Source organism: Setaria italica, chromosome VII (genome assembly GCF_000263155.2).
Source record: "Setaria italica strain Yugu1 chromosome VII, Setaria_italica_v2.0, whole genome shotgun sequence".
In the NCBI taxonomy this organism is placed as follows: Eukaryota; Viridiplantae; Streptophyta; class Magnoliopsida; order Poales; family Poaceae; genus Setaria; species Setaria italica.
The window spans coordinates 35599550-35621723 of NC_028456.1; the positions used below are offsets into that span (position 1 = coordinate 35599550).

The window sequence follows — 22174 nt, forward strand, 5'->3', positions numbered from 1 at the left end:
AATATTACCGCTAATTCCGGTAAATTCAGTAGTTACCGCTAATTCCGTTAAATTCAGTAGGGGGATAGGTAAGGTACCAATTCCCTGCATTTGTAGTCATAGTGGACACAAGATAAACTGCCAACACACAACTTCAAGCTGTCCAATAACCCTGTCAAGAAATCAACTATAAAATACAAACATGTGAAGATGCACAATCCCACAGCAAAGTTATTATTAATAAAAAGAACTGTCCGACTGCGAATACATAACTCTAGCACATCCCCGTAATATTATATTGCAGAGCTAAAGATTGGACATGAACCAGGAGCCAGCACAATCATTGAATAATTAAGATAAACATGACATCTGAAGCTCAACAGCATGGCAGCTACAAGGCTCCAAAACATGTAGCTTCACTGTGGAGGGGACCATAGGCTCGATATACCTTCTGATAGCCATGACCCCTCTGTGACCTTCCATGACGAGGTACCTATCCAGTGAGGAACATTTGCCAGATTTGTTGTAAGGATGAGAACACCTGAAACCACTCTGAGGGGCCTCCAATGTCAAGCACTCAAGTGACATCACACTCCTGAGAACATGGCATGTCAACTCAATCAAGCTCTTTGCAGAGCTGAATCCTGTGATCTTCACACTCCTAAGGTTGTGATGCTGCAGTCCTTGCATGTGCCTCAGATCCGCAGGATCTTCGAAAACCGAAACATTCTTCATGTATAGCTGCAATACCTATGTGATACAAAAGGACATAATTAAGTCATGTTTCCACCATAGCTACTAAATCATAGCAATATGAATGCCGACTCACATTCAAGTCAAAAGTCTCCAGAGAAGGAGCAGCATCAAAAAAGGAAACCAAGGACAAATAATCATAGTTTGCCGCAGTAAGAGCAATGCTCAAGTGTCTGAGGCGAAGGAATTTACTTTGCAGCATTGGTGCATGGGCCCTCTGCATAAAAAGGTCAGACCATCAGATTAATTATGCACCAAGCAATAGATTGTATAGTATCATAAGATATGCCTATAACAAGTCAACAGTCAGCTAAAGGATCCAATGATCCATACCTCTGTTTGTGAATTTAAGGCAAGAGCTTCAAGATTTGGCATGCTGGATGGAGGTTCAGTACGAGCATAAGAAACTGAACCCTCCATTTGCAAAGTTTTTCCAAGTGAGAGTTGTACTGCGCTGTACCCTCCATATGAAAAGCTGGAGATATTTGGTGCTTCATTGTCTATCACTCTCAGATCGATGCACCCGCTTACCTCCAGGTAGTTGAGGTGCTGCAGTAGGCGAGGTACCTTCAGGTAAACTATCCCATAGCAGCACCTGAGTTCCAACCGCTCCAAAGCAAGAGAATGGGAAAGAACGAACCCTAACGCATCCCCTGTGGTACGCACAAAACAAAGATGTAGTCTTATCAGACTTCTAAAACCGAGTGTCACTTTTGGGCGGAAGGAACAACAGCCAAGGTGAAGACATCGGATTGAGTCTCCACTCCCATTCAACAGAAGTGAGCAAGGGAAATTGTAGTTTGCTCCGAATGGGGCAAATATAAGTGTGAGTTCTTCAATCCCTGGTGTAACGGCTTTCTGAAGCCACTTGTTGAGATAACGAGAGTCCTTTGCACTGTAATCTGAATCAATCTGAAGCTTGAGCTTCTTCACACCAATGCCTGAGTGCTTTTTCAGAATGTGATCAACTTTAATATAGAAAAATCGACCTGATTCATCCTTTTGACATGCATTTTCAATCAAGCCGAATGTATCCTTGCTGAAATTGAGGTTGGGATGGGATCTCCAGGAATATAGAAAGGAACGAGACACACAGGCAGCTCGAGCAGCATCTCGCATTGGCATAAGGGAATGTATATGTTGCCAGATGTGCTGCATGCACAAGCATAGGAGAGAAGAGATCAGTTTAACATCAGGATTGTAGCAAATGGTTGATTTAGATGGAAGGAAAAGAAACATGAGTAACCTACGGAGGAATATTGTAACCCAGGTGCAGTGCTATGTGCCTGATTACTCTATACTTGATGATTTTAATAGAAAAACATACTCTTACCCTAATCAGTCATGAAGTGTGGTTTTCATTTATTTTTTGTATTTGCGCCAACTAAGATGGAAGCCATGATCTTTAATTGTCTAATAGCATGTTAAATCAATGGCAGCAAAGGAACGGGCATGAACTTTGCATAGGGTACCAATAGTACATCTGAATATTTTAACAGCCGGAAAGTCCACTTTGCCCAGGTAATGATGTAATATAATCAAATAATTCGGCAGCTACAGTATAAAATACATTGACATAAACCTTAGTGACCAGAGATAATAAAAGAAGGCCATCCTACAAGGTTATGCAGCTCACAAATTACAACGTACAGAAAGCAATGGTCTAGTGGAGATAAAATGTCAGATTTCATATAAAAGAAACATTTTTGAAATTGTACAATCTAGGGAAGAGAGACAGTATGAAGAGTAACTTGAGAACCTCCCAGCCTTAGAAAAAGCAACTTCTATGCATTGGGTGCCTGAGGTCAATTATTATGGAGACAAATTTTGTAGTGGAATAGAGCAAAGCTTCCTATGCAAAGCAGGGCTGTAGAAGGTTGCAGCATTTAACTATTTGCTCATAATCTTTATTTAGCAAGCATTGGTAAGTTCACTGGTTTGTACGATTCAGGGCTTCAACCAGTCATCATGGAATTTGACTTGCACTAAGCGCTTCCATTACCAGCATTTTATATGTCATACCTCTGGAAGGCTTGGTATTTCATCTAAGTCAGCTACCTGAGAACCGTCATCTCTTTGGCAGGGTGAGCCCTTTCTTTTACCCCGTGAAGCAATCGATCCATCTGCAAGTCCAAATATGCATGGTTAAATGTATTTGAGGGAGGAAAGGCAAACCGAGCAATCCATATTTTTTATCTGTTAACCACCTTTTGGTGCAACTACCATAACAATTTGTTAGAGAAATCTTCCGCGGCATGCAAATTTTCTTTTTTTCCCTTTTCCCTGCATTGCGCAGCAATCTCAGATAAACCACCTTTAATCTACTGCGTTGCAAGTTTCATCTAGGATCTTACTTATACCAGTTTTATACCAATTTTAAAAAAGAAAGGAAAGTATGCTAACTCGATCCTTGCACCCAATATAAAAAGATGTTTGCTTTTGTATGTGTACAGATGAAAATCGAAACAACAAGGAGGGAGCCTTAGCCTACTGAATGAAACACGAAAAAGATACAACCTTTGTACGTATCCACTAACTAGTCTGCACGAAACTAAACATTAACCCAAGAAAACAGAGAAAGAGGCACATCTGGAGCAGCAATCAAGTCTGCCTGCTTGGCTTTGGCATCCACAGAGGGATGTGGGAGAGGAGCTAATCAAGAGAGGAGTGTGCTTACCGCGGGTTTGGGTTTGGGCGCGGCGGCGCCGCTCCTGGCCCTGCTGACGCAGCATGGACATGAAGCGGCGGCGGTACTCCTGGTCCTGCTGACGCTCGAGGCGCATCAGATCCAGTATTCCCGTGGTCGATTGCCCGCCCCTCGCTCTTGTGTTTCTGTCCTGCTCGATCTCCCGTCTCCGCCCTCCCTACTTCCCTAGTTGATTTGGATGTTGGGGTGAAGGGATCCAAATCCAATCCAGCAGAGCGCGCGCTCCCTCGTGAGCGATTTGGATTCGAGTGCGGCAAACGGCAAGTCGAGTCCGCGTCCCGTACGCCGCCATGGGGCAATTTAGGTAATTTACTGCCAGATACTTACGAGATAACTGCAGCATCCATGATATCAGAATGAGAGTTCAGGATATGCTCCTTCAATGGTAATTTTATTGCAGTTTTTGTACTAGCTGTGATAGTCTGCATCACCTGATATCCCTTGTATTTTATCAACTCATTTAATCGATCAACAATGTAAAGGAAACCATCTACATTCAAGTAGCATAGATCACCAGTTTTCAACCAGCCTTCTGATATATGATATGTCAAGCATGAAAGCGAAGGAAGTGCTGTTTTCAGACATAAAACACCATGTTGTCCACATGTCCGTAGGTCACTGGACACCGTGAGTCGGAAGTTCGGTGTGCACGATGTCTGGTGTACCGGTCTACTGGTGGATATTTTGTTATGGATGTAACCATCATCTCATGCCTAATTAGGTGTTTGAGTTAGCAGTAACCTGTTGCTACGAGCTAAGCTTGAGTGCAATATGATTTGATCTGTGATGTGTGTCCAACAGGGATTGAGGAAGGAAATCAGGTGCTTCACCATGAAGGCGCTCATTCTTGTTGGGGGTTTCGGAACCCGCCTTCGCCCTTTGACTCTCAGCTTCCCGAAGCCCCTTGTTGATTTTGCAAACAAGCCCATGATTCTGCATCAGGTAAATACTCCTTGAGCTGATATGAGCATTCTAGTATATTCTTCTTCTTCTTTCGTTTTGGAACGGGATATGAGCGTTGTGATATCAGATCAGCATTCCCGTACTGCTTTTATCTATTGGCATGAGCGCCATATTTTTGGTAGTCTGTTATCATTTGCCTTGGAACTAATAATGGGCTCAATACTAGATGTGGCTGTAGAGTTATAGTTCCTGTGGTATTTTTGAACCCAAGTCCACATCATTTAAGCATCCTTCATCAGTAGCTTTTGACTGTGTGCTGTGCATGTAGTTAGCTTACCATGCAACTATTACTTTCTTTAGCAGTAACGTCTTTTTTTATCATAAGATTTATGCATCAACTTGGGAAAATCATTATGTATTACATCATAAGTTCCTCTCCAAACAGATATCATCTCTAGGAATTTTGCTCTGTGTCCAAGTACATATGTAAGCACCAACAAAGTGCTCTTTTCATGTGTGGGAAGACGAAGAAACTTGGTTGCAAGAATTAAAACTTGCTCATTCTGTGCAGATGGAAGCTTTGAAAGAAGTTGGGGTCACGGAGGTGGTTTTAGCCATCAACTACCGCCCAGAGGTAGAATAACAGATCGTTCATATTTCCCACTGTCACAGCTAGTCTTAACTTCTATGATCTATCTAATTGGTGTGATCTGTATCTTCCAGGTGATGATTAACTTCTTGAAGGATTTTGAGGATAAGCTTGGCATCACAATTACATGCTCTCAAGAGACTGAGCCCTTAGGAACTGCTGGCCCTCTTGCTCTAGCAAGGGACAAGCTTGCAGATGGATCTGGTGAGCCATTCTTTGTCCTCAACAGTGATGTCATAAGCGAATACCCATTTGCTGAACTCATCGAATTTCACAAGAGCCATGGTGGTGAGGCAACAATTATGGTCACGAAGGTAAATTCTTGTTGGCCATTGTCTCGTGGAGTTAACTAATGTACATGAGCTGACTTTCTTTTCCATATAGGTGGATGAACCATCAAAATATGGTGTTGTGGTTATGGAGGAGGCAACTGGAAGGGTGGAAAGATTTGTAGAGAAGCCAAAAATATTTGTGGGCAACAAGATTAATGCTGGGATTTACTTGCTGAACCCATCTGTCCTTGACCGCATTGAACTGAGGCCAACATCAATTGAGAAAGAGGTGTTCCCTCAAATTGCAGCTGATCAAAAGCTCCATGCGATGGTCCTTCCAGGATTTTGGATGGATGTTGGTCAGCCAAGGGACTACATTACTGGTTTGCGTCTTTATTTAGACTCACTTAGGAAGAAATCAGCTGCCAAGCTGGCTTCTGGAGCACATGTCGTTGGCAACGTCCTGGTGCATGAGAGTGCCAAGATTGGAGAGTGTTGTCTGATTGGTCCTGATGTCGCTATTGGACCTGGATGTGTCGTGGAGGATGGTGTGAGGCTTTCCCGTTGCACTGTGATGCGTGGTGTGCGGATCAAGAAGCATGCTTGTATCTCAAACAGCATTATCGGGTGGCACTCAACTGTTGGACAATGGGCACGGATAGAGAACATGACTATCTTGGGGGAGGATGTTCATGTATGCGATGAAGTATACAGCAATGGTGGTGTTGTTCTCCCACACAAAGAGATCAAGTCAAGCATTCTGAAGCCTGAGATCGTCATGTGAGCTATCCTGTTTTAGCTGCAGTACATTCTTAAGTAAAAACTTTTACCCATGGAGGATTGCAAATCCCCCTTTTATAAACAATATAGCTTGGTGTCTTTGTCCTAGTGCAAACAGCTTGATATATCTGACAATGTATCCTTGTTCTTTGTTGAAAATTTTAGTGTACACTCATGAGTCACAAATAACAAGTGATTGTGATCTCTTGAGTTTCGAGGTTTCGGACTCTGGTGTCTGCGGAAGTTCAATAACATAGCGAGAATAAGTTTTAAAAAGGATTGTGGTTCAAGGTATCTTTAGGTGTGTTTGGTTTTGAGACGACATGGGTCGGGTCAGAGCCAACCCCTTCTGTAGGTTGGAGTGAATCCAGCTCGTGTTTGGTTGAGAGAGATGAGTTAGACCCAGTTTTTGTTTGGTTGAAGAGGTTGAGAGGGTTGGGATGGATGTCCTTTTAACACCATTAGTTGTGGGATCCACCTATCAATTGCGGGGTCCACCTGTCATCCCCTTCTTCTACCTTCTTCCTTCTCCCCGCACGCCCTCCTCTCCTGGCTCCTCCCGCGCGCCCCCTACTCTCCCTCGTCGCCACCGGCCCTTGCCTCCGCTGTGCTGGCGGCCTCCCCCGCGCCCCTGCGTTGCCGCTGCCGGCCCCTGCCTCCCCGGCACCAGCCCCTGCCTCCGTCGGCGCCCCAGCTCCTCCCCAGCGCCAGCCCCTGCCTCCGCTGCGTCGGCGGCCTCCCCTGCACCGGCAACCTCCCCCGCCATGTCCCCGCGCCCCTCCCCGTGCCGGCGACGCGCCCCGGCTCCTCCCTGCCCGACGAGCGCGGAGACGGAGCGCACAGCGTCGGATTGGGTCCGCCCGATTTGGTGGAATGCACTCGACCGGGATATTGGCAGATGAATATTCCCTCTCTGGGTCCGACCCAACCCACACCTTCTCCAACCAAACATAGGTCGAAGTGGGTCGAACCCATTCCAACTCACTCCGAACCAGTAACAAACACACCCTAACTTTGAGAAAGAGAACTGGGCTGGGCTGGGCCACCAAACATCTGCATGGACTCCTCCCTCCTCGTCCGCCTTTTGTTTGTACCCGGGACGCGACTTGTTAACCCTACCCCACCGCCGGTCATGGCGTCTGCAGCGGCGGCCGCCGGCGAAGCCTCCACCTCGGGGCCCGCTACGAGGGAGAAACCCATCGTCGTCCGGGTCAAGCGCAAGCCCTCACAGACCCGCCCGGATGCTTTCTGTGAGCTCCCCTCCCCTCTTCTTTTCCCTTCCTCCTTGAATTTCTACCCGATAAATAAAAGGAGCAAATTCTTTTTGTCTGCTCTATCAGGGCTAGAGATTAATGAGAGGCCGGCGAAGAAGGCGATGCTCGATTTCTCCAGCCTCTCCATCTCCGAGCCCTCCTCTTCCTCCGCCGCAATCCAAACAGAATGCAACTTTGGCGCCATGATACTTGCCAAAACGATTCTGCCACCGTGCATTGATACTGTAAATGTCGTTACCAAACTCTCCACATTCAGACGAAGAAGAATATAGACTGCAAAGAACATCCTAGTGTGGTGCTGCCTCCACCTGCAAAACGTCTTACTGTCTTGCCATGCACAAAGCTTCAGAGGAACAACCACGGGTCAAGAAGCTTCTTGTTCAACACATCGAGACAGTGCACCATTCTCAAGCTGTTGAAGATGTTTTGCACTCTCTTTTGGTAATATTCCTATCCTTTTACATTTGCTATTTTATTTTTCTGTTTCTTGTTAAATTGGCTTGGCCCAGACTTGGTATCTTAGCATGGCATAGCTGTTTCTTAGCTCATCTTTAAATTTCAGTTGATGTCTCATTTCTCATTAGCATTCTTCATGGGACCTCCTGTTATTTTTCTTTTCCGTGGACTCCATAAATATGTCTTTTAAATTTTAATCTCCATCACATCTTGAATGCTGTTTTGGAGTTCAAATACTGCAACTGAACAGCTTCTTTGAAATGAAAGAAATGTTGCCATTTGTACTTTAAATATTCACTTGCATGGAAAAGAGGACTCAGTTTCTGTTATGCATTAAAACATGGTTACACGATGGATGGATCAACAATACCTGTTCCATACAAATGTATAAGAGTATTTTTGGTAAAAAGTTACACTTGTTTTTGCAGCTTGCTGACTCAGCTATCAAAGAGATGAAGAGCAAGACAAAGGAGTGGAATGACAGAATCAAGCAAGACAAAGTAAGCAACAATTTGTGCTACTGTCTTCCAAATTAATTTTGTTTTTGCTGGTTCTCACAAGGATCATGTGCTAATCGAATCTTTTAGTTTTTACCTTGACTGTTGCTGTCAGTAGCATTTATGATCTTGGAAATAGTGTTTTTCGTATCTAGCTGTTGACATGAGTTTTAGTTGGTTAAATTCTAAAATGAACTGTTCTTGTGCCAACAGAAACCAGACCAGCTACGGTCAGCAGCCAGACAGAGGCATGAGGTACACACATCCTATTATTCTCACAGCAGTCAGTTCTTGAATCTCAATTCTCAAGTTTTGTACGAGTACTAATGAGGCAATGAGTTTGATGGACGATGTAGATCATGAAATGTGCCACAAATCAAGCATAGAATTAACTATAGGTGGAAACTAAGTGGTTGTTTGGATCTCATGAAAAGCATTTCTGTTTTAGTAAAACACGTTTTAAGAGAATTTCCCGTAAAACCAGTTTTAGTTACTTATTTAGTTGACCTTAGATTTTACCGGTTCTTTGTTTGGTTAGCCAACACGAAAATTAGTTTTAGCCGCACGTTGTTTGGATTAAAAAAAAATTATACATGCATCTCTCTCGACCTCTCCACTACACTCTCCTCTCGGTAGTATTCTGTGGGAACACTCAGGTCAGCCAATCTAGGTTAAAAGTGGTGCATCCCAGATGTGCTTATCGGTTGGGAGTTAAAAGCTAGGTATGCGGATACAACTACAAAGATTATGGGCTAAATTAACAATTCCATGGTGTACATTGCCAAACCCTGTTTCTGGACACTTGTTTGTGTTGAGTAATGTTGATGGTCTTAGTCTGATACAGGCATACACAAATATGTGGCTGTGTTGATTAACATTTGATAGTTTGCAAGTTACAAATAGTTTTTTGAGAGTAGCTAGCATAGAATTCCCAAGGATCTATTGTACCAAGCTATTCCCTTTTAGCTAAGTAGGGCTAATCCCAGTAGTTGCTATAGCATGGGCCTTGGCATGTTAGCTTGCCGGTTGCTCGTTCCGTCCCACAGCTGAATTTAGTCGGTTAAGAAGCCTGAACAAACTGTATCTTCATGCTGTCGATATTACGGGAGACGAGTTAGGGTGCCTTCTTTGCAATTCTTTTGCTTTGAAGCGTTTGGAAATCAGGTATTGTGATGGGATTATTTGCTTGAAGGTCCCTTTCATGCTGCAGCGGCTCAGATACCTAGAGGTTTTTGGTTGTGGCCAGCTGAAAATGATAGACAGCAAAGCTCCAAATATATCCAGCTTTAGCTACGAAGGAGATCACATTCAACTGTCACTTGGAGAAACATTGCAAATGAAGAAGCTAGACATATTCTTCCATGGCGCAGTTCATTACGCTCGTGTTTAACTTCCATCCAGCATGCCAAACCTTAAAACTGCTACTATATTTTCAAGCAGAGAGGTATACTTCAAAGTTTTCAGCAATATGCATGTTATGATACTACGGCAGTTATATCATGGAGTATAATTAATCTATCATCTTTATGCAGATGATCAATACACCAATGTTGAATAGCAAATATCTACACCTCAAGAAGCTAAATATTGTTCTCAGCGCTACGACCTTTCCTCCGACCTATGATTATTTTTCTCTGGTTTCCTTTTTTGATGCCTGTCCCTCCTTGGAGACTTTGGTCTTGAATGTAAGTTGCTGTCACGTTTGTATGGTATCAATAGCTACCGCAGCGGAACCATGACTATAATTATTTTTTCCCTTTTCCATCTTATAGGTATCACAGCGGAAAATGGAGCATATCTCCATATTCACAGATCCCTTGGATCTGAGGAAGATGCCAGGACAGCAGCACCACAAGATGAAGAGAGTGAAGATCCTAGAATTCACATCCGCGAAGAGTCTTGTTGAGCTAACATGCCATATTGTTGAGAGCATAACGTCACTTGAACGCCTTACACTGGAGGCCCACCAGAGTTCTTTTAAGTGTTATGTGCCTACTCACAATTGTAGCAAGTGCTCTCCACTGCCCATTGATGTTCTAATGGAAGCTCAACGAGCAGTCTTGGCTATCAGGACATACGTCAAACCTAAAGTTCCCTCCATGGTCAAACCTAAAGTTCCCTCCATGGTAAAGCTACGTGTTGTTCAACGAGCAGTCTTGGCTATCAGGACATACGTCGAACCTAAAGTTCCCTCCATGGTAAAGCTACGTGTTGTTGAGCCTTGCCGCCGATGCCATGCTGTTGAACTTTAGATGGCAGGCTTAGCATAATTCATAACATTATGTAGTCTTTGGATGGGTCAGTTTCTTCAAGCTAGCAGAAGTGTCCATTGTGTAGCACTAGTACTTGGGTGCTTTGGTTTACTGCGTTTGTAGTCTTTGGATTGGGATAATTTGTGTTTTCACAATTCTATAAATATAGTGAACCTGATATGTTGATATCAGTTTTTTCTTGTGTACTGTGAAGTCTACTATTGAACATGCTGAGCCAGGTACATATACTGGATTTCCCTTTTCTTTTCCAAACACATGTAGGTTGCTCTCGAATCTTGATCGATAATAGAGCACATCACAGAGATGAGTAAAGGCAGGCATTCGCATAGCATGGTCAGGTCAATTTCTTGCGCTTCTGTTGCATATGATTTGAAGATAATCCAGGAGCTGATGCATATTCTCCGATAATTAGGAGCAGGCCAATTTCTTGCCAAGTCTTATCATAATTCAGGGCACGACATTTTCTATTATTATCTTATTGAAACCTCCAATTTTATGATTTAATATTTGAAACAGAACAATAAAGGTCTAAATCACTGGTATGCATCAAATGATCAATCCATCATCTTCACACACAGATGGACAGATAGAAATTTGGCTGCTAAAGGATTCCAAAACAGAACAATCCGCTGGCATTTGCTTATCTACTACGTATTGCAACGGATCGGAAACAAAACAAACTCACTTGTCTGGTTCTTCCTCTGTGCAATAATTACTCTACTCATAAGCAATCAGTTGAGATCCCCTTCTACTCCGGCACCACGGCGTAGTCCTCGTACAGCTTCTCTGCTACGAGTTGAGACGCTCGGCAACCCACGCCTCGGTCCTTGGTTCGCCGCGCTTGTCATTGAATGTGTGACCTTGTTGCCAAGCTTGAGGTACAGCTCGCGCTTACATTGAAGGCGTGAGACACCATCTTCTTAACCTTGTTGCCGAGCTTGATGGACAGCTCGTCATAGGGGCGAAGCTAGAACACGGACAATTTAAGTGCACACTTCAATATATATATATATATATATATATATATATATATATATATATATATGTGTGTGTGTGTGTGTGTAAAAATCTATATCTATCCTATACAATGACAAAACGGTAATGGTAAAAATGCTTACTAAAATGATGTATCTGACCAAATATGTATTTGACTAAAGTTTATCCTAACTAATAATTTACATCTTTTTTTGGCTTAACTTACATCTTTTTTTGGCTTAACTAAAGTTTATCCTATCGGACGCTTTTACAGTTTTTTGGCTAAAGTTTAGCCCACCGATTAACTCTATTATTTGGTTGAGTTAATGCTAAATTTTAGCATTTCAATGCAAATATAGTCATAAGCCCAAAGGCTTTTGGTACGTCCTCTCTTTCAGCTGACTGTGTGTTCTTTATTAATTATACTACGTTCTTCATGTATATGCTAATAATTGGCCTCGCTTACTGTTGAGAAATCGGCTACGAGAGAGGGGAGCACCTCTATTTATAGATAGGCAACTTCCACACTCTTCGATACAAAATATCCTAATTCTAGAACTCTCCTCATCCTTATCTAGTTTCTTATATTTCTACCATGCTAAAATATTTAGTTATAGAGTATTTTATACTTCACTATGAAGCATAAGAATTATGACTCATACATTCTCTCCAATTTTTTTAGAACCTTCTTACCTTGTCATGATATTATCCTTATACATGACAAAGTTAGTCTCTTAAGATCTCCACAATCTTCTAGATTGTTTCAAGTATATATTTCATATTTCTACACTCACTCCGTGCACACACTACATTGAACTAGCTACATGCAGCAAAAGACTTGTTGGATCATATATTTATTTCGTATCTGACTCAGCAGCAGCTACGAGCTCCCAGCCCGTACCCCGTGCCGGCTCCAGCTACATCGTGGCATCAGTGACCAGGACACCAAAAGAAGCTATGCAATTGTTTCCATTCCTAGCCAATAAACAAGATGGAGTGTGTATAATCATTATACAATTGTTTATCAAATAGTAGTAGTTTATTATTTTTTGCTATGGATCAATGAAAGTAGTTAGAGTAGTCGGTCTGCAGTTAGTGGTTTCATTTGAATTAACTGTTACCCACAAATACAACGTATCTACCGGCGTGTGCACGGTAAATAAAAAATAATAAGTTAACATGCCTGTTTGGCTAGACTTATAAGCCGGCTGAAAAGCTGAAACGGCTGATTTGTTGTGAGAGAAAAATACTGTTCGGTAGCTGATAAGCTGAAGCGAACATGCCGAAACAGTTTTTGGCGCTCGCCATCCCAACGTCCATACCAACTGTTGGAAGTCCATTTTCAGTATAGGAGTATGAAATTTCTATTGTAGATAAAAAAATTGGATGGAAAACCAGATAAAAGAGGAGCAGAAGAGAGAACAGAGCTGCACGGGCACGAGCACACTGTCCGTACCACTGGCCCCAAAACTAGTAAAAAACTTGGAAGAAAGAAAAAAAAGAGGGAGTCCAATTTCCTGCCAGTTTCTATAGTAAAATAGTAATTTTTTTTTTTGCCCCCGTGGCGTCAATCTCTCTCTCTGTCCTGGTGTTGCGTTGCCTGCTTCCTCCCGCACCGCACCGCACCGGGACGCCGCTTCCCTGGCTTCTCTCTCCTCCGTCTCTCCCTCCCCTCCCGCCGCGTCCAAACCCTAACCCTAAACCCCTCCCCCAGCAACCTCCGGCCGATCTTCCCCACCCCCACTGACCTGGCTGCCCCCTCCCGATTCGCCACGCTGGCCCCGATTCGATCGATGTAGGTGACCAAGCTCCCCGACCCCAACATCATGGCTGCTGCGGGCTGAGGACGGAGGGGACACGCGGCCAGCAAGCGTCCATGGCATTGGGAGATCTCATGGCCTCCAGGCTCGTCCACTCCTCGTCCTCTCCGTCGCCGTCGCCGGCCGCGCCCCCGGCGCCGCTGCCGAACCACCACCACCAGCACAACAACCACGTCACGGATGACCTCCCCGTGGCGAACGGGCCGGAGCCCAGGAATGGGCTCGAGCCCGCCGAGGTGGAGAAGCCGGAGCCCGTGGCGTACCTGCCCCAGGTGGTGGTGCTGTGCGAGCAGCGCCACGAGGCGCTCGACGAGGCTGCGGCGGCCGCCGCCGGGCCCTCCACCACCGGCCTGGTCTCCAAGTGGCGCCCGAAGGACCGGGTAATGGATGCGATCACCAGTATGCGGATGCTGTTTCTACTGATTCTGCTATATTACTTGATTGCTCGCTAGATTGGGCGCGTTTCGGCTTCTCGGGATTCATAGGTCTGCGATTAGTTCAAATTACCAAGTAAACAGTATTACCCTGGAGGCCTGGACTTACCTAACAGGTCCTTTCATTGTTGTGATGATTATGGTGGCCTCTGCATACCTACATATACAACACAATGGAAATTGCGCAATCCTCCAATGTTTTTGGGATCCACTAGTTGCTATTGCATTCAGAACGAATGGCTAGTCGCCCTTCCAGGCGACACTGCTTATCATTGACTGAGTGACTTGCATCACATTGTTAAAGAGATACGCAAGTTTCACTGGTGTACTGTTGGTGAAGCTGGAAGTTAAAACATGGACAAAACCTGGATTGTGGATTGTGTCGTTTAGTAGCCAGTGGCCGACGTAAAGTTCCCTGCCCAAGTTATTAGTGTCAACAATGGAGGCTTAAAGAATGCTTATGAGATTCCACTGTAACAAATTACTATGTCATTATGGAATTTGTAGCTATTTAATGTTTCTATTGTCTCTGGCCATGAGATGATTCTCTGTATTTTCTTGTATGTTGACGGCATCTTTTACATGACATTTACCAATGATGGATTTGGTTGTACAGATGAAGACTGGATGTGTTGCACTTGTACTATGTTTAAACATAAGTGTTGATCCACCGGATGTAATTAAAATTTCCCCTTGTGCAAGAATGGAGTGCTGGATAGGTAAATTCTTATTCGATTCAGCTCATCTTCATATGGATATGCTCTGCGAGTTAGGATGCACTGGAACTGCTTTTCATCATTTGTATAAACTGTGTCTTGCTTTTCTCAGTGCCAAGTGAAATATTTTTAACTGGATGTAACAGCTACAATGAAACTGTCTGGCACCTACTGTTCCCATATGACATTATTTTGCTTCATTTTAGCTGATTTTATGCATCTATCCCATAGTTGAATGTGTATAACTGGCATTTGGTGGTAGATGAATTAAGACTTTGTAGTGTAAGATACTGCATCACTTGGAATTTTTTGTCGAGAAAGTGGAAAATTCACCGGATTTTAGGCATGATAATTCATATTTGTTGTTAGGTTTGTACTTAAATTCTGTTATTGCACTCGGGAATTGCCTTGACATATGTTCAATTTTGTTTCTTTCTTTTCAGATCCATTTTCAATGGCACCTCCTAAAGCCCTTGAAAATATCGGAAAAACATTGCACTCACAGTATGAACGCTGGCAACCTAAGGTGAGGAACTTGCTTTTCTGTTTAACGTCTGTGGTATTTTGAATTTTGATGTTGATTGTTTGCATCTTCTTGTCCTAAATCCTGATGTCACTTGCAGGCTCGTTACAAGCTTCAGCTAGATCCAACAGTGGAGGAAGTGAAGAAGCTTTGTAATACTTGCCGTAAATATGCCAGATCAGAGAGAGTACTTTTCCATTACAATGGCCATGGTGTCCCAAAGCCTACAGCTAATGGTGAGATTTGGGTGTTTAACAAGGTAAATGTTACTAAGACACTGTATTACTTGCTGCATGTACTTATCATAGGCGCTTCTCATGAAATGGTCTTTTTTGCATTTTGTTGCAGAGTTACACACAGTATATTCCCCTTCCAATTACTGATCTTGATTCATGGCTAAAAACACCTTCCATTTATGTTTTTGACTGCTCAGCAGCTGGAATTATTGTGAAAGCTTTTCTAGAGGTATGCTATACGCTTCATTAATGCATATTTCTCTTATTCTTGAAGTTGAAGGTAATCATGATTTATGTCTCTGTTTCTTTTTGGTTCCAGAGTTGTCTAATTTATGTAGTGATTTCTTTTTACTTCAGCGCCTAGACTGGAGTTCTAGCTCCTCTGCATCTTCACAGAAGGATTGCATTCTTCTTGCTGCCTGCGAAGCACATCAAACACTTCCTCAGAGTGCAGAATTTCCTGCTGATGTGTTTACAGCTTGCCTCACAACACCCATCAAGATGGCATTGCACTGGTTCTCTCCCTCCCTCTCCGATCTCCATTGTCTGTACTTTTTTTTATTTAACATCTTGTGCTTACATGGGGTCATGCCTATAAACTATGCAGGTTTTGTAAACGATCATTACTCCGAGGTTCTATGGATCATTCTCTTATAGACCAAATCCCCGGAAGGCAAAATGACCGTAAAACTCTTCTTGGAGAGCTGAATTGGATTTTCACTGCTATTACAGACACTATTGCCTGGAATGTTCTTCCTCATGGTATGGCGTCTAGGAGATAGATATAGTTCTTTTGAGAAAAATAAAATCAGAGAAGATTATTTGAGTTAAAAATAAATGTCTAGCTGTATTGGGTTTATGATAAAGTTTCACACTTTCACTGTGCAGATCTGTTCCAAAGGCTTTTCAGGCAAGATCTTCTGGTTGCTAGTCTCTTTCGCAACTTCTTGCTTGCTGAGAGAATCATGCGATCTGCTAATTGTTCTCCAATTTCTTATCCATTGTTGCCGCCAACACATCAACACCATATGTGGTAGCTAACCTGACTAGTTCTTATGTTGTTACATTAGTTATTCAGTGCATTTTGTAACTCACTAAATCTCAGGGACGCATGGGACATGGCTGCTGAGATTTGTCTTTCCAAGCTTCCTCAGTTAATTGCTGATCCAAATGCAGAGTTTCAGGTTTCCTACTTGTTACCTAGTCCTTTAAGAAATACAAAGTTGTTGTTAGTATTGTTTTGTCATCCTAATATAATCACTTCAGTATAACCAAATTTATCTGTCTTCTAATTCAAACCAGCCAAGCCCATTTTTTACGGAACAGCTGACGGCTTTTGAAGTGTGGCTTGATCATGGTTCTGAGGACAAGAAGCCCCCTGAACAGTTACCTATAGTTCTTCAGGTACAAGATTTTTATGTTACAGTTTCGTACAGGTCAATATCATTTGTAAAACCCAGTTTAACTCTGCTGAAGTACCTCATTGCCCTTCACTTCTATAATTCTATTTTAGTATAGTAAAATGTTTCGCATGTTTTCCCCTGTCTACCAGATTTCTTTTCTAGTTTTCCTTTTCTTACATCTTGTGTTTTTGTGCAGGTCCTGCTTAGTCAGTCACATAGATTTAGAGCACTTGTTCTGCTTGGAAGGTTTCTTGACATGGGACCATGGGCAGTTGATTTGGTTTGTAGTTGAACTCTTCTGCATGTACCTTTGTACAAGTGTTTGTTATTTATGCTCCGATGTGTCCAAACCGCTTTGCATCAATGTTTTAGGCCCTGTCTGTTGGAATCTTCCCTTATGTGCTCAAACTGCTTCAAACAAGTGCAATGGAGTTGCGTCAAATTCTTGTGTTCATATGGACAAAAATTCTCTCTCTTGATAAGGTATGCACTCTTCTGTGGAATCTTTTGAAGTTCCATTGTAATATAAGGTTCAGGTGTTAACCTTTATGCTTTTCCCCGAATGACAGTCGTGCCAGGTTGACTTGGTTAAAGATGGAGGACATGCATATTTTATCAGGTTTCTTGACAGTTTGGATGCTTACCCAGAGCAGCGTGCTATGGCTGCTTTCGTATTAGCAGTTATTGTGGATGGGCATAGAAGGGGTCAAGAGGCCTGTATTAATGCAGGTCTTATAGATGTTTGCCTGAGACATCTGCAACCTGAAAATCCACATGATGCACAGACAGAACCTTTGCTTTTGCAGTGGCTTTGTTTATGCCTTGGCAAACTCTGGGAAGATTTCCCTGAGGCTCGGTTACTTGGTCTGCAATCAAATGCACCAGAAATTGTAGCTTATTTGTTATCAGAGACACAACCTGAGGTACAATGCCTTCATATTTCATCTGTTCTCCCCTTCGCTTACTTCACAAGATATTTAATCAATATTTTGGTCTTGCCAGGTCAGAGCTTCTGCTGTTTTTGCATTAGGGAATCTCCTGGATATGGGATCAACATCATTAAACGGTGTCGATGATGATTCTGATGATGACGAGAAATTAAAAGCTGAAACAATTGTCGTTCGAAGCCTTCTGCAGGTCTCCTCAGATTGTAGCCCCCTTGTTAGATCTGAGGTTGCTATAGGTATGTGCATTAGAAAATATATCGTTTTTCATATAATATTCTTTTTATTGTGTCGAACATAGAATATTCTTTTTAACCTTTTGGAAACCATTTTGAGTTGACCTGATTATTTTTTTTCCAGCGCTTACTCGGTTTGCATTGGGTCACAATAAGTATCTCAAATCTGTTGCTGCTGAGTATTGGAAACCTCAAACCAATTCATTGCTGAAGTCACTGCCGTCACTAGCCAATATAAGTAGTCCAAACAATGCCTACAGTCCCAACAACATTCGACAAGGCAGCAGTGGCCTTGGTTCTCATATTGGTCCTGTGCTAAGGGTTGGCAGTGATAGCAGTGCCACTGGCCGTGATGCAAGAATTTCTACGAGCAGCCCGATTGCAACAAGTAGTATCATGCATGGCTCTCCCCAGTCAGATGATTCTTCCCAACACTCTGATTCAGGCATATTACTGAAAGAGAATGCAAGTAATGGTGGTCTCAGCTACAACAGATCGAGACCTGTTGATAGTGGCATTTATTCTCAATTTATATCAACTATGTGTTCTGTTGCTAAAGATCCTTACCCAAGAATTGCAACTATTGGTCGGAGAGCACTGTCCCTTATAGGTGTTGAGCAAGTGGTAATGAAAAATAGTAGATTTAACAGTGGAGGTACACATCAAGGAGAGACATCTGCACCTCCATCAAACTTTGGCATGGCACGCTCTTCTTCCTGGTTTGATATGAATTCTGGTAAGTTGTAAACTTGTAATCACTCACTTTCCTTGCTGTGTTTGGAGGTTGGAACACCTCAGTTTTGTGCACTGGTTGTTGAGGGGAAGTCAATAATTATTGAATGAGTCTTCCAATATTTTGCAGGAAACTTCTCAATTGCATTTAGGACACCTCCTGTTAGCCCCCCTCAGCATGATTATCTTACAGGATTACGCCGAGTGTGTTCTATGGAGTTCAAACCACATCCTATGAATTCACCTGAGGGCTTAGCTGGTCCCCTTTTAAGCTCTGTTGCGGCTCCCAGTAATGCTGAACTAAGTATACTTCCCCAATCAACAATCTACAACTGGAGTTGTGGTCACTTCTCTAGGCCACTTTTAACTGGTTCTGATGATAATGAAGAAGCCAATGCTAGAAGAGAAGAGAGAGAACAAATTGCATTAGGTTGCATTGCTAAGTGCCAGCGATCCTGTACGTGGCAGATACATTGATTTGCATTACATTATTGTTATCGATACTCTTGCTTATTTATCTGCTGTTTTTTTTCTTGTTGCTGACCATGGGAATAGCAGCTTGCAAGATGACAAGTCAAATTGCTAGTTGGGATACAAGGTTTGAGACGGGTACAAAAGCAGCATTATTGTTGCCATTCTCTCCAATCGTCATTGCAGCTGATGAAAATGAGCAAATAAGGTGAAATTATTATTGCAATTTGAAATTCTAGTGCTTGAAATGCACTGCTGCAGTTGTGCTAAAGTTCTGTCTCATGTCAGAGTGTGGAACTATGATGATGCGCTACCAGTGAACTCTTTTCAAAACCATAAGTTGTCCGAAAGAGGGCTATCTAAACTCTTGCTTATCAATGAGCTTGATGAGAGCTTGCTTTTAGCTGCCTCAAGTATGCCTCTCTTCTCTATGTTTTTCCTTTTATGCATATCTTCCTCCATTGCACTATCTAATTTTTATGTTGCAGGTGATGGAAATGTACGTATATGGAAAAATTTTACTCAAAGTGGAGGACAAAAACTTGTAACTGCTTTCTCATCGGTTCAGGGTCATCGAGCTGCTGGTCGCAGTATTGTGATCGACTGGCAGCAGCAATCTGGTTATCTGGTACTATTCTGTTATTTTCCCAGTCGTTCGGACTTTGGTTTTTATTTTATGCATTTTAGGTTGTTCTAACTTCTGATACATCTGGTTACTTGCTTCCTTTTGTTGCCCAATAGTATGCATCTGGTGACATGTCTTCTATCCTGATATGGGATCTTGATAAAGAACAACTTCTCAGCACCATTCAGTCATCTGGTGATGGTGCAATTTCTGCGCTGGTAAGTTCTTGTGCCATGTACTGTCTTAGTAATTCAAATATGAATTCGAGAACATCTTTCTGTGATTTGACTAGGCTATCTTGCATTTAGTCACTGTGGAAATAACCATAGATCTGTGATTCTGTTTTCTGTTATGCGGTTCATGCTGTGTACTTGTTCCTGTTTTACTTTTATATTAATCACTTGCAACATTAGCGTGTAACTGGTATCATATAATCAAGGGTTTGTATTTGATATGTAAGTTAACAACAGTATGCATGCACATTTTGCACATGCGTCCTCCTAGACTCCTAGTAAAGTAGTAATTGTGTGCAATTGAAATTGCTGTGTTTTTATGAGTGAAAGTGGCTTTTGGTGTTGCTTCCTGTATGGTTGTCAACTTCTCCCAATTAGGTTGAACAATGTGAGCAAGAGCAAGAGGCAAATCTTGGAATTTTCCAAAGGATTTGCTCCTGTCGTGTCTTAAACTACGTTTTTCTTTACTAAAAAATAAGTACTCTGCTCCTGAGTAATGGTCTAACAGCTTTATCTTGTTATTCTCCTGTAACGTATTGAAAGATGTTTCTCAAGAACACGTGTATTTTCATTCCGTAGGCATGAAATTAACTGTTCGATTGCTTTAAGTATTTGATTCTTGCTATGCAGCAAGTTTTATGTTGATCTTGTTTGCATCGTCTGTTCTTGAGCACGACCTTTGCTTGTTGCGTCTGTTTCAGTCTGCATCTCAGGTCCGCTCTGGACATTTTGCTGCTGGTTTTGCTGATGGTTCTGTCAGGATCTTTGATGTTCGTTCTCCTGATAGGTAAGTACAGTAGTATCTACATCCTTTGTCATTGTGACAGCATACCTTGCGTATGCTGTATGTGCCTTATCCAATGTCCTCCTTCCTCTTCCTTTTCTGCCTGCTTAAATCTTTTTTTTTTTGCTCTGAATATTCTTTTCTTATACTGTAGGCTTATCTATACAGCAAGGCCACATGCCCCAAGAACGGAAAAGGTTGTGGGCATAGGGTTTCAGCCTGGGTTTGATCCATACAAGGTAAATACTACCACTTCTTTGCATTGCTATGTTTTTTAATTCTCAGCTGTTGAAGCAACTGTGGGCTTGCTCAAAGCTTTACAAGGCTCCCTTTTCTATCATTTATGGTATCACAGATTGTAAGTGCATCTCAAGCTGGAGACATTCAATTTCTTGATGTTAGAAGGGCAGCAGAGCCCTACCTGACTATCGAGGCACACAGGGGTTCCCTTACAGCCTTAGCTGTTCATCGGCATGCCCCAGTTGTTGCAAGTGGTTCAGCCAAGCAGATGATTAAAGTGTTCAGTCTTGAAGGAGAGCAGTTGACGATAATTCGGTACCAGCCGTCATTTATGGGCCAAAGAATAGGCAGTGTAAACTGCCTTTCTTTCCACCCGTATAAGTCACTCTTGGCCGCTGGTGCTGGTGATAATGCTCTAGTCTCCATCTATGCTGAGGAAAATTACAAGTAAGGCGAGGTCTACATCTCTTGACATGCATCAACAATGAAACCAGTAGGCCTTATGTTTTTGGCCAAGCGATGGGTCCACGCCATGGTCCAGCTACAAGATTAAAAAGGATGATGTGAAGCATGGTCACCGACATGGTGGTGATATGACCGGGGCTCTCGGTGCATATTGCCTGTTGGACGACGTGTGCAGTGCAGTTTGTAAGATAAGAGTGAAGCCAAGATTCATTAGCCTCCTTGCACAAGGTTTGTTAACCCCTACCCTGGTCCTGTCATTGAACTTGGAGGCTTCCCCCCAAATAAATTAATCATACCTAGGTTAACCGAAATGTAAATAGTCACCTCATTCGGGTTTGCCCGTTCCTTTGCTTTTGCCAACTGTAAAAAGGTTTGGAGGTGGTTGATACCATAAATCAGGTGTGGTGTAGGGGCTGCTGCTGCCTGGGCAAGTGGGGTTGTGCATACGGGCCCAGGTAGAAATAGAACGCATGCACATGTCTCCTGTATTCACAGATGGATGTTGAATAGATAGATGCATTTGTCCAGCTAATAACATAGCGCTAGATGGGATTGGTGTGGCCTGCATGAACGAGTCTTTGTGCTGCTTGTATTGTATTCACCGGACAGATTGTCCATTTGTAAATATGACTGTACAGTTGTCAGGCAATGTATTGTGTTCTTCCTTGTGTATCTTTCAATCTAGAGGTCTCTCCTTGTGGATGGATATCACAAGTGTTTCTCTGTGGTGAGCTCTGGATCAGTAGCTCCGTCTCCGTGCGCGGAGGCTGCTGTGTAGTGGTCGTCGGTGAGAT

At 42.8% G+C, this 22174-nt stretch overlaps 4 protein-coding genes across 7 annotated transcripts; 3 read left to right on the forward strand and 1 right to left on the reverse strand.

Moving 5' to 3' along the window:
- Positions 1-113: 113 nt before the first annotated feature.
- On the reverse strand, positions 114-3541 carry LOC101758601 (putative F-box/FBD/LRR-repeat protein At4g03220). Of its 2 annotated transcripts, none has more exons than XM_022828041.1 (5): positions 3410-3541; positions 2791-2855; positions 1066-1884; positions 809-949; positions 114-729 (listed from the first exon to the last, which is right to left on the reverse strand). In XM_022828041.1, exons 1-5 carry the CDS (start codon positions 3513-3515, stop codon positions 331-333), a joined length of 1530 nt encoding a protein of 509 aa, XP_022683776.1. In that variant the 5' UTR covers positions 3516-3541; the 3' UTR covers positions 114-330. The 2 variants fall into 2 exon arrangements, with proteins under 2 accessions (XP_022683776.1, XP_004977597.1); XM_004977540.3 differs by having other exon boundaries at positions 2755-2855.
- A 66-nt stretch (positions 3542-3607) lies between these two features.
- Positions 3608-6266, forward strand: LOC101759266 (probable mannose-1-phosphate guanylyltransferase 3). Its single transcript, XM_004977542.4, has 5 exons — positions 3608-3743; positions 4241-4381; positions 4914-4976; positions 5066-5305; positions 5376-6266. Exons 2-5 carry the CDS (start codon positions 4271-4273, stop codon positions 6045-6047), a joined length of 1086 nt encoding a protein of 361 aa, XP_004977599.1. The 5' UTR covers positions 3608-3743; positions 4241-4270; the 3' UTR covers positions 6048-6266.
- Positions 6267-7103: 837 nt separating this feature from the next.
- Positions 7104-10722, forward strand: LOC101759675 (RNA-directed DNA methylation 4). Of its 2 annotated transcripts, XM_022828061.1 has the most exons (8): positions 7104-7293; positions 7384-7459; positions 7647-7758; positions 8202-8273; positions 8484-8525; positions 9463-9714; positions 9803-9955; positions 10043-10722. In XM_022828061.1, exons 1-6 carry the CDS (start codon positions 7176-7178, stop codon positions 9658-9660), a joined length of 618 nt encoding a protein of 205 aa, XP_022683796.1. In that variant the 5' UTR covers positions 7104-7175; the 3' UTR covers positions 9661-9714; positions 9803-9955; positions 10043-10722. The 2 variants fall into 2 exon arrangements, 1 of the variants encoding a protein (XP_022683796.1); XR_002678422.1 differs by having other exon boundaries at positions 7118-7293; positions 7384-7758; positions 9481-9714.
- Positions 10723-13133: 2411 nt separating this feature from the next.
- On the forward strand, positions 13134-22060 carry LOC101760079 (regulatory-associated protein of TOR 2). 2 transcript variants are annotated; one of them, XM_004977544.3, is made up of 23 exons: positions 13134-13718; positions 14389-14491; positions 14932-15014; positions 15112-15270; positions 15360-15476; positions 15605-15762; positions 15855-16009; positions 16136-16280; positions 16353-16431; positions 16550-16651; positions 16847-16930; positions 17023-17133; positions 17220-17573; positions 17653-17833; positions 17955-18566; positions 18693-19019; positions 19118-19241; positions 19322-19446; positions 19522-19661; positions 19775-19876; positions 20593-20678; positions 20830-20914; positions 21031-22060. In XM_004977544.3, the coding sequence occupies exons 1-23, from the start codon at positions 13395-13397 to the stop codon at positions 21364-21366; spliced, it is 4092 nt and encodes a 1363-aa protein (XP_004977601.1). In that variant the 5' UTR covers positions 13134-13394; the 3' UTR covers positions 21367-22060. The 2 variants fall into 2 exon arrangements, with proteins under 2 accessions (XP_004977601.1, XP_004977602.1); XM_004977545.3 differs by having other exon boundaries at positions 19121-19241; positions 21031-21366.
- Positions 22061-22174: the final 114 nt, after the last annotated feature.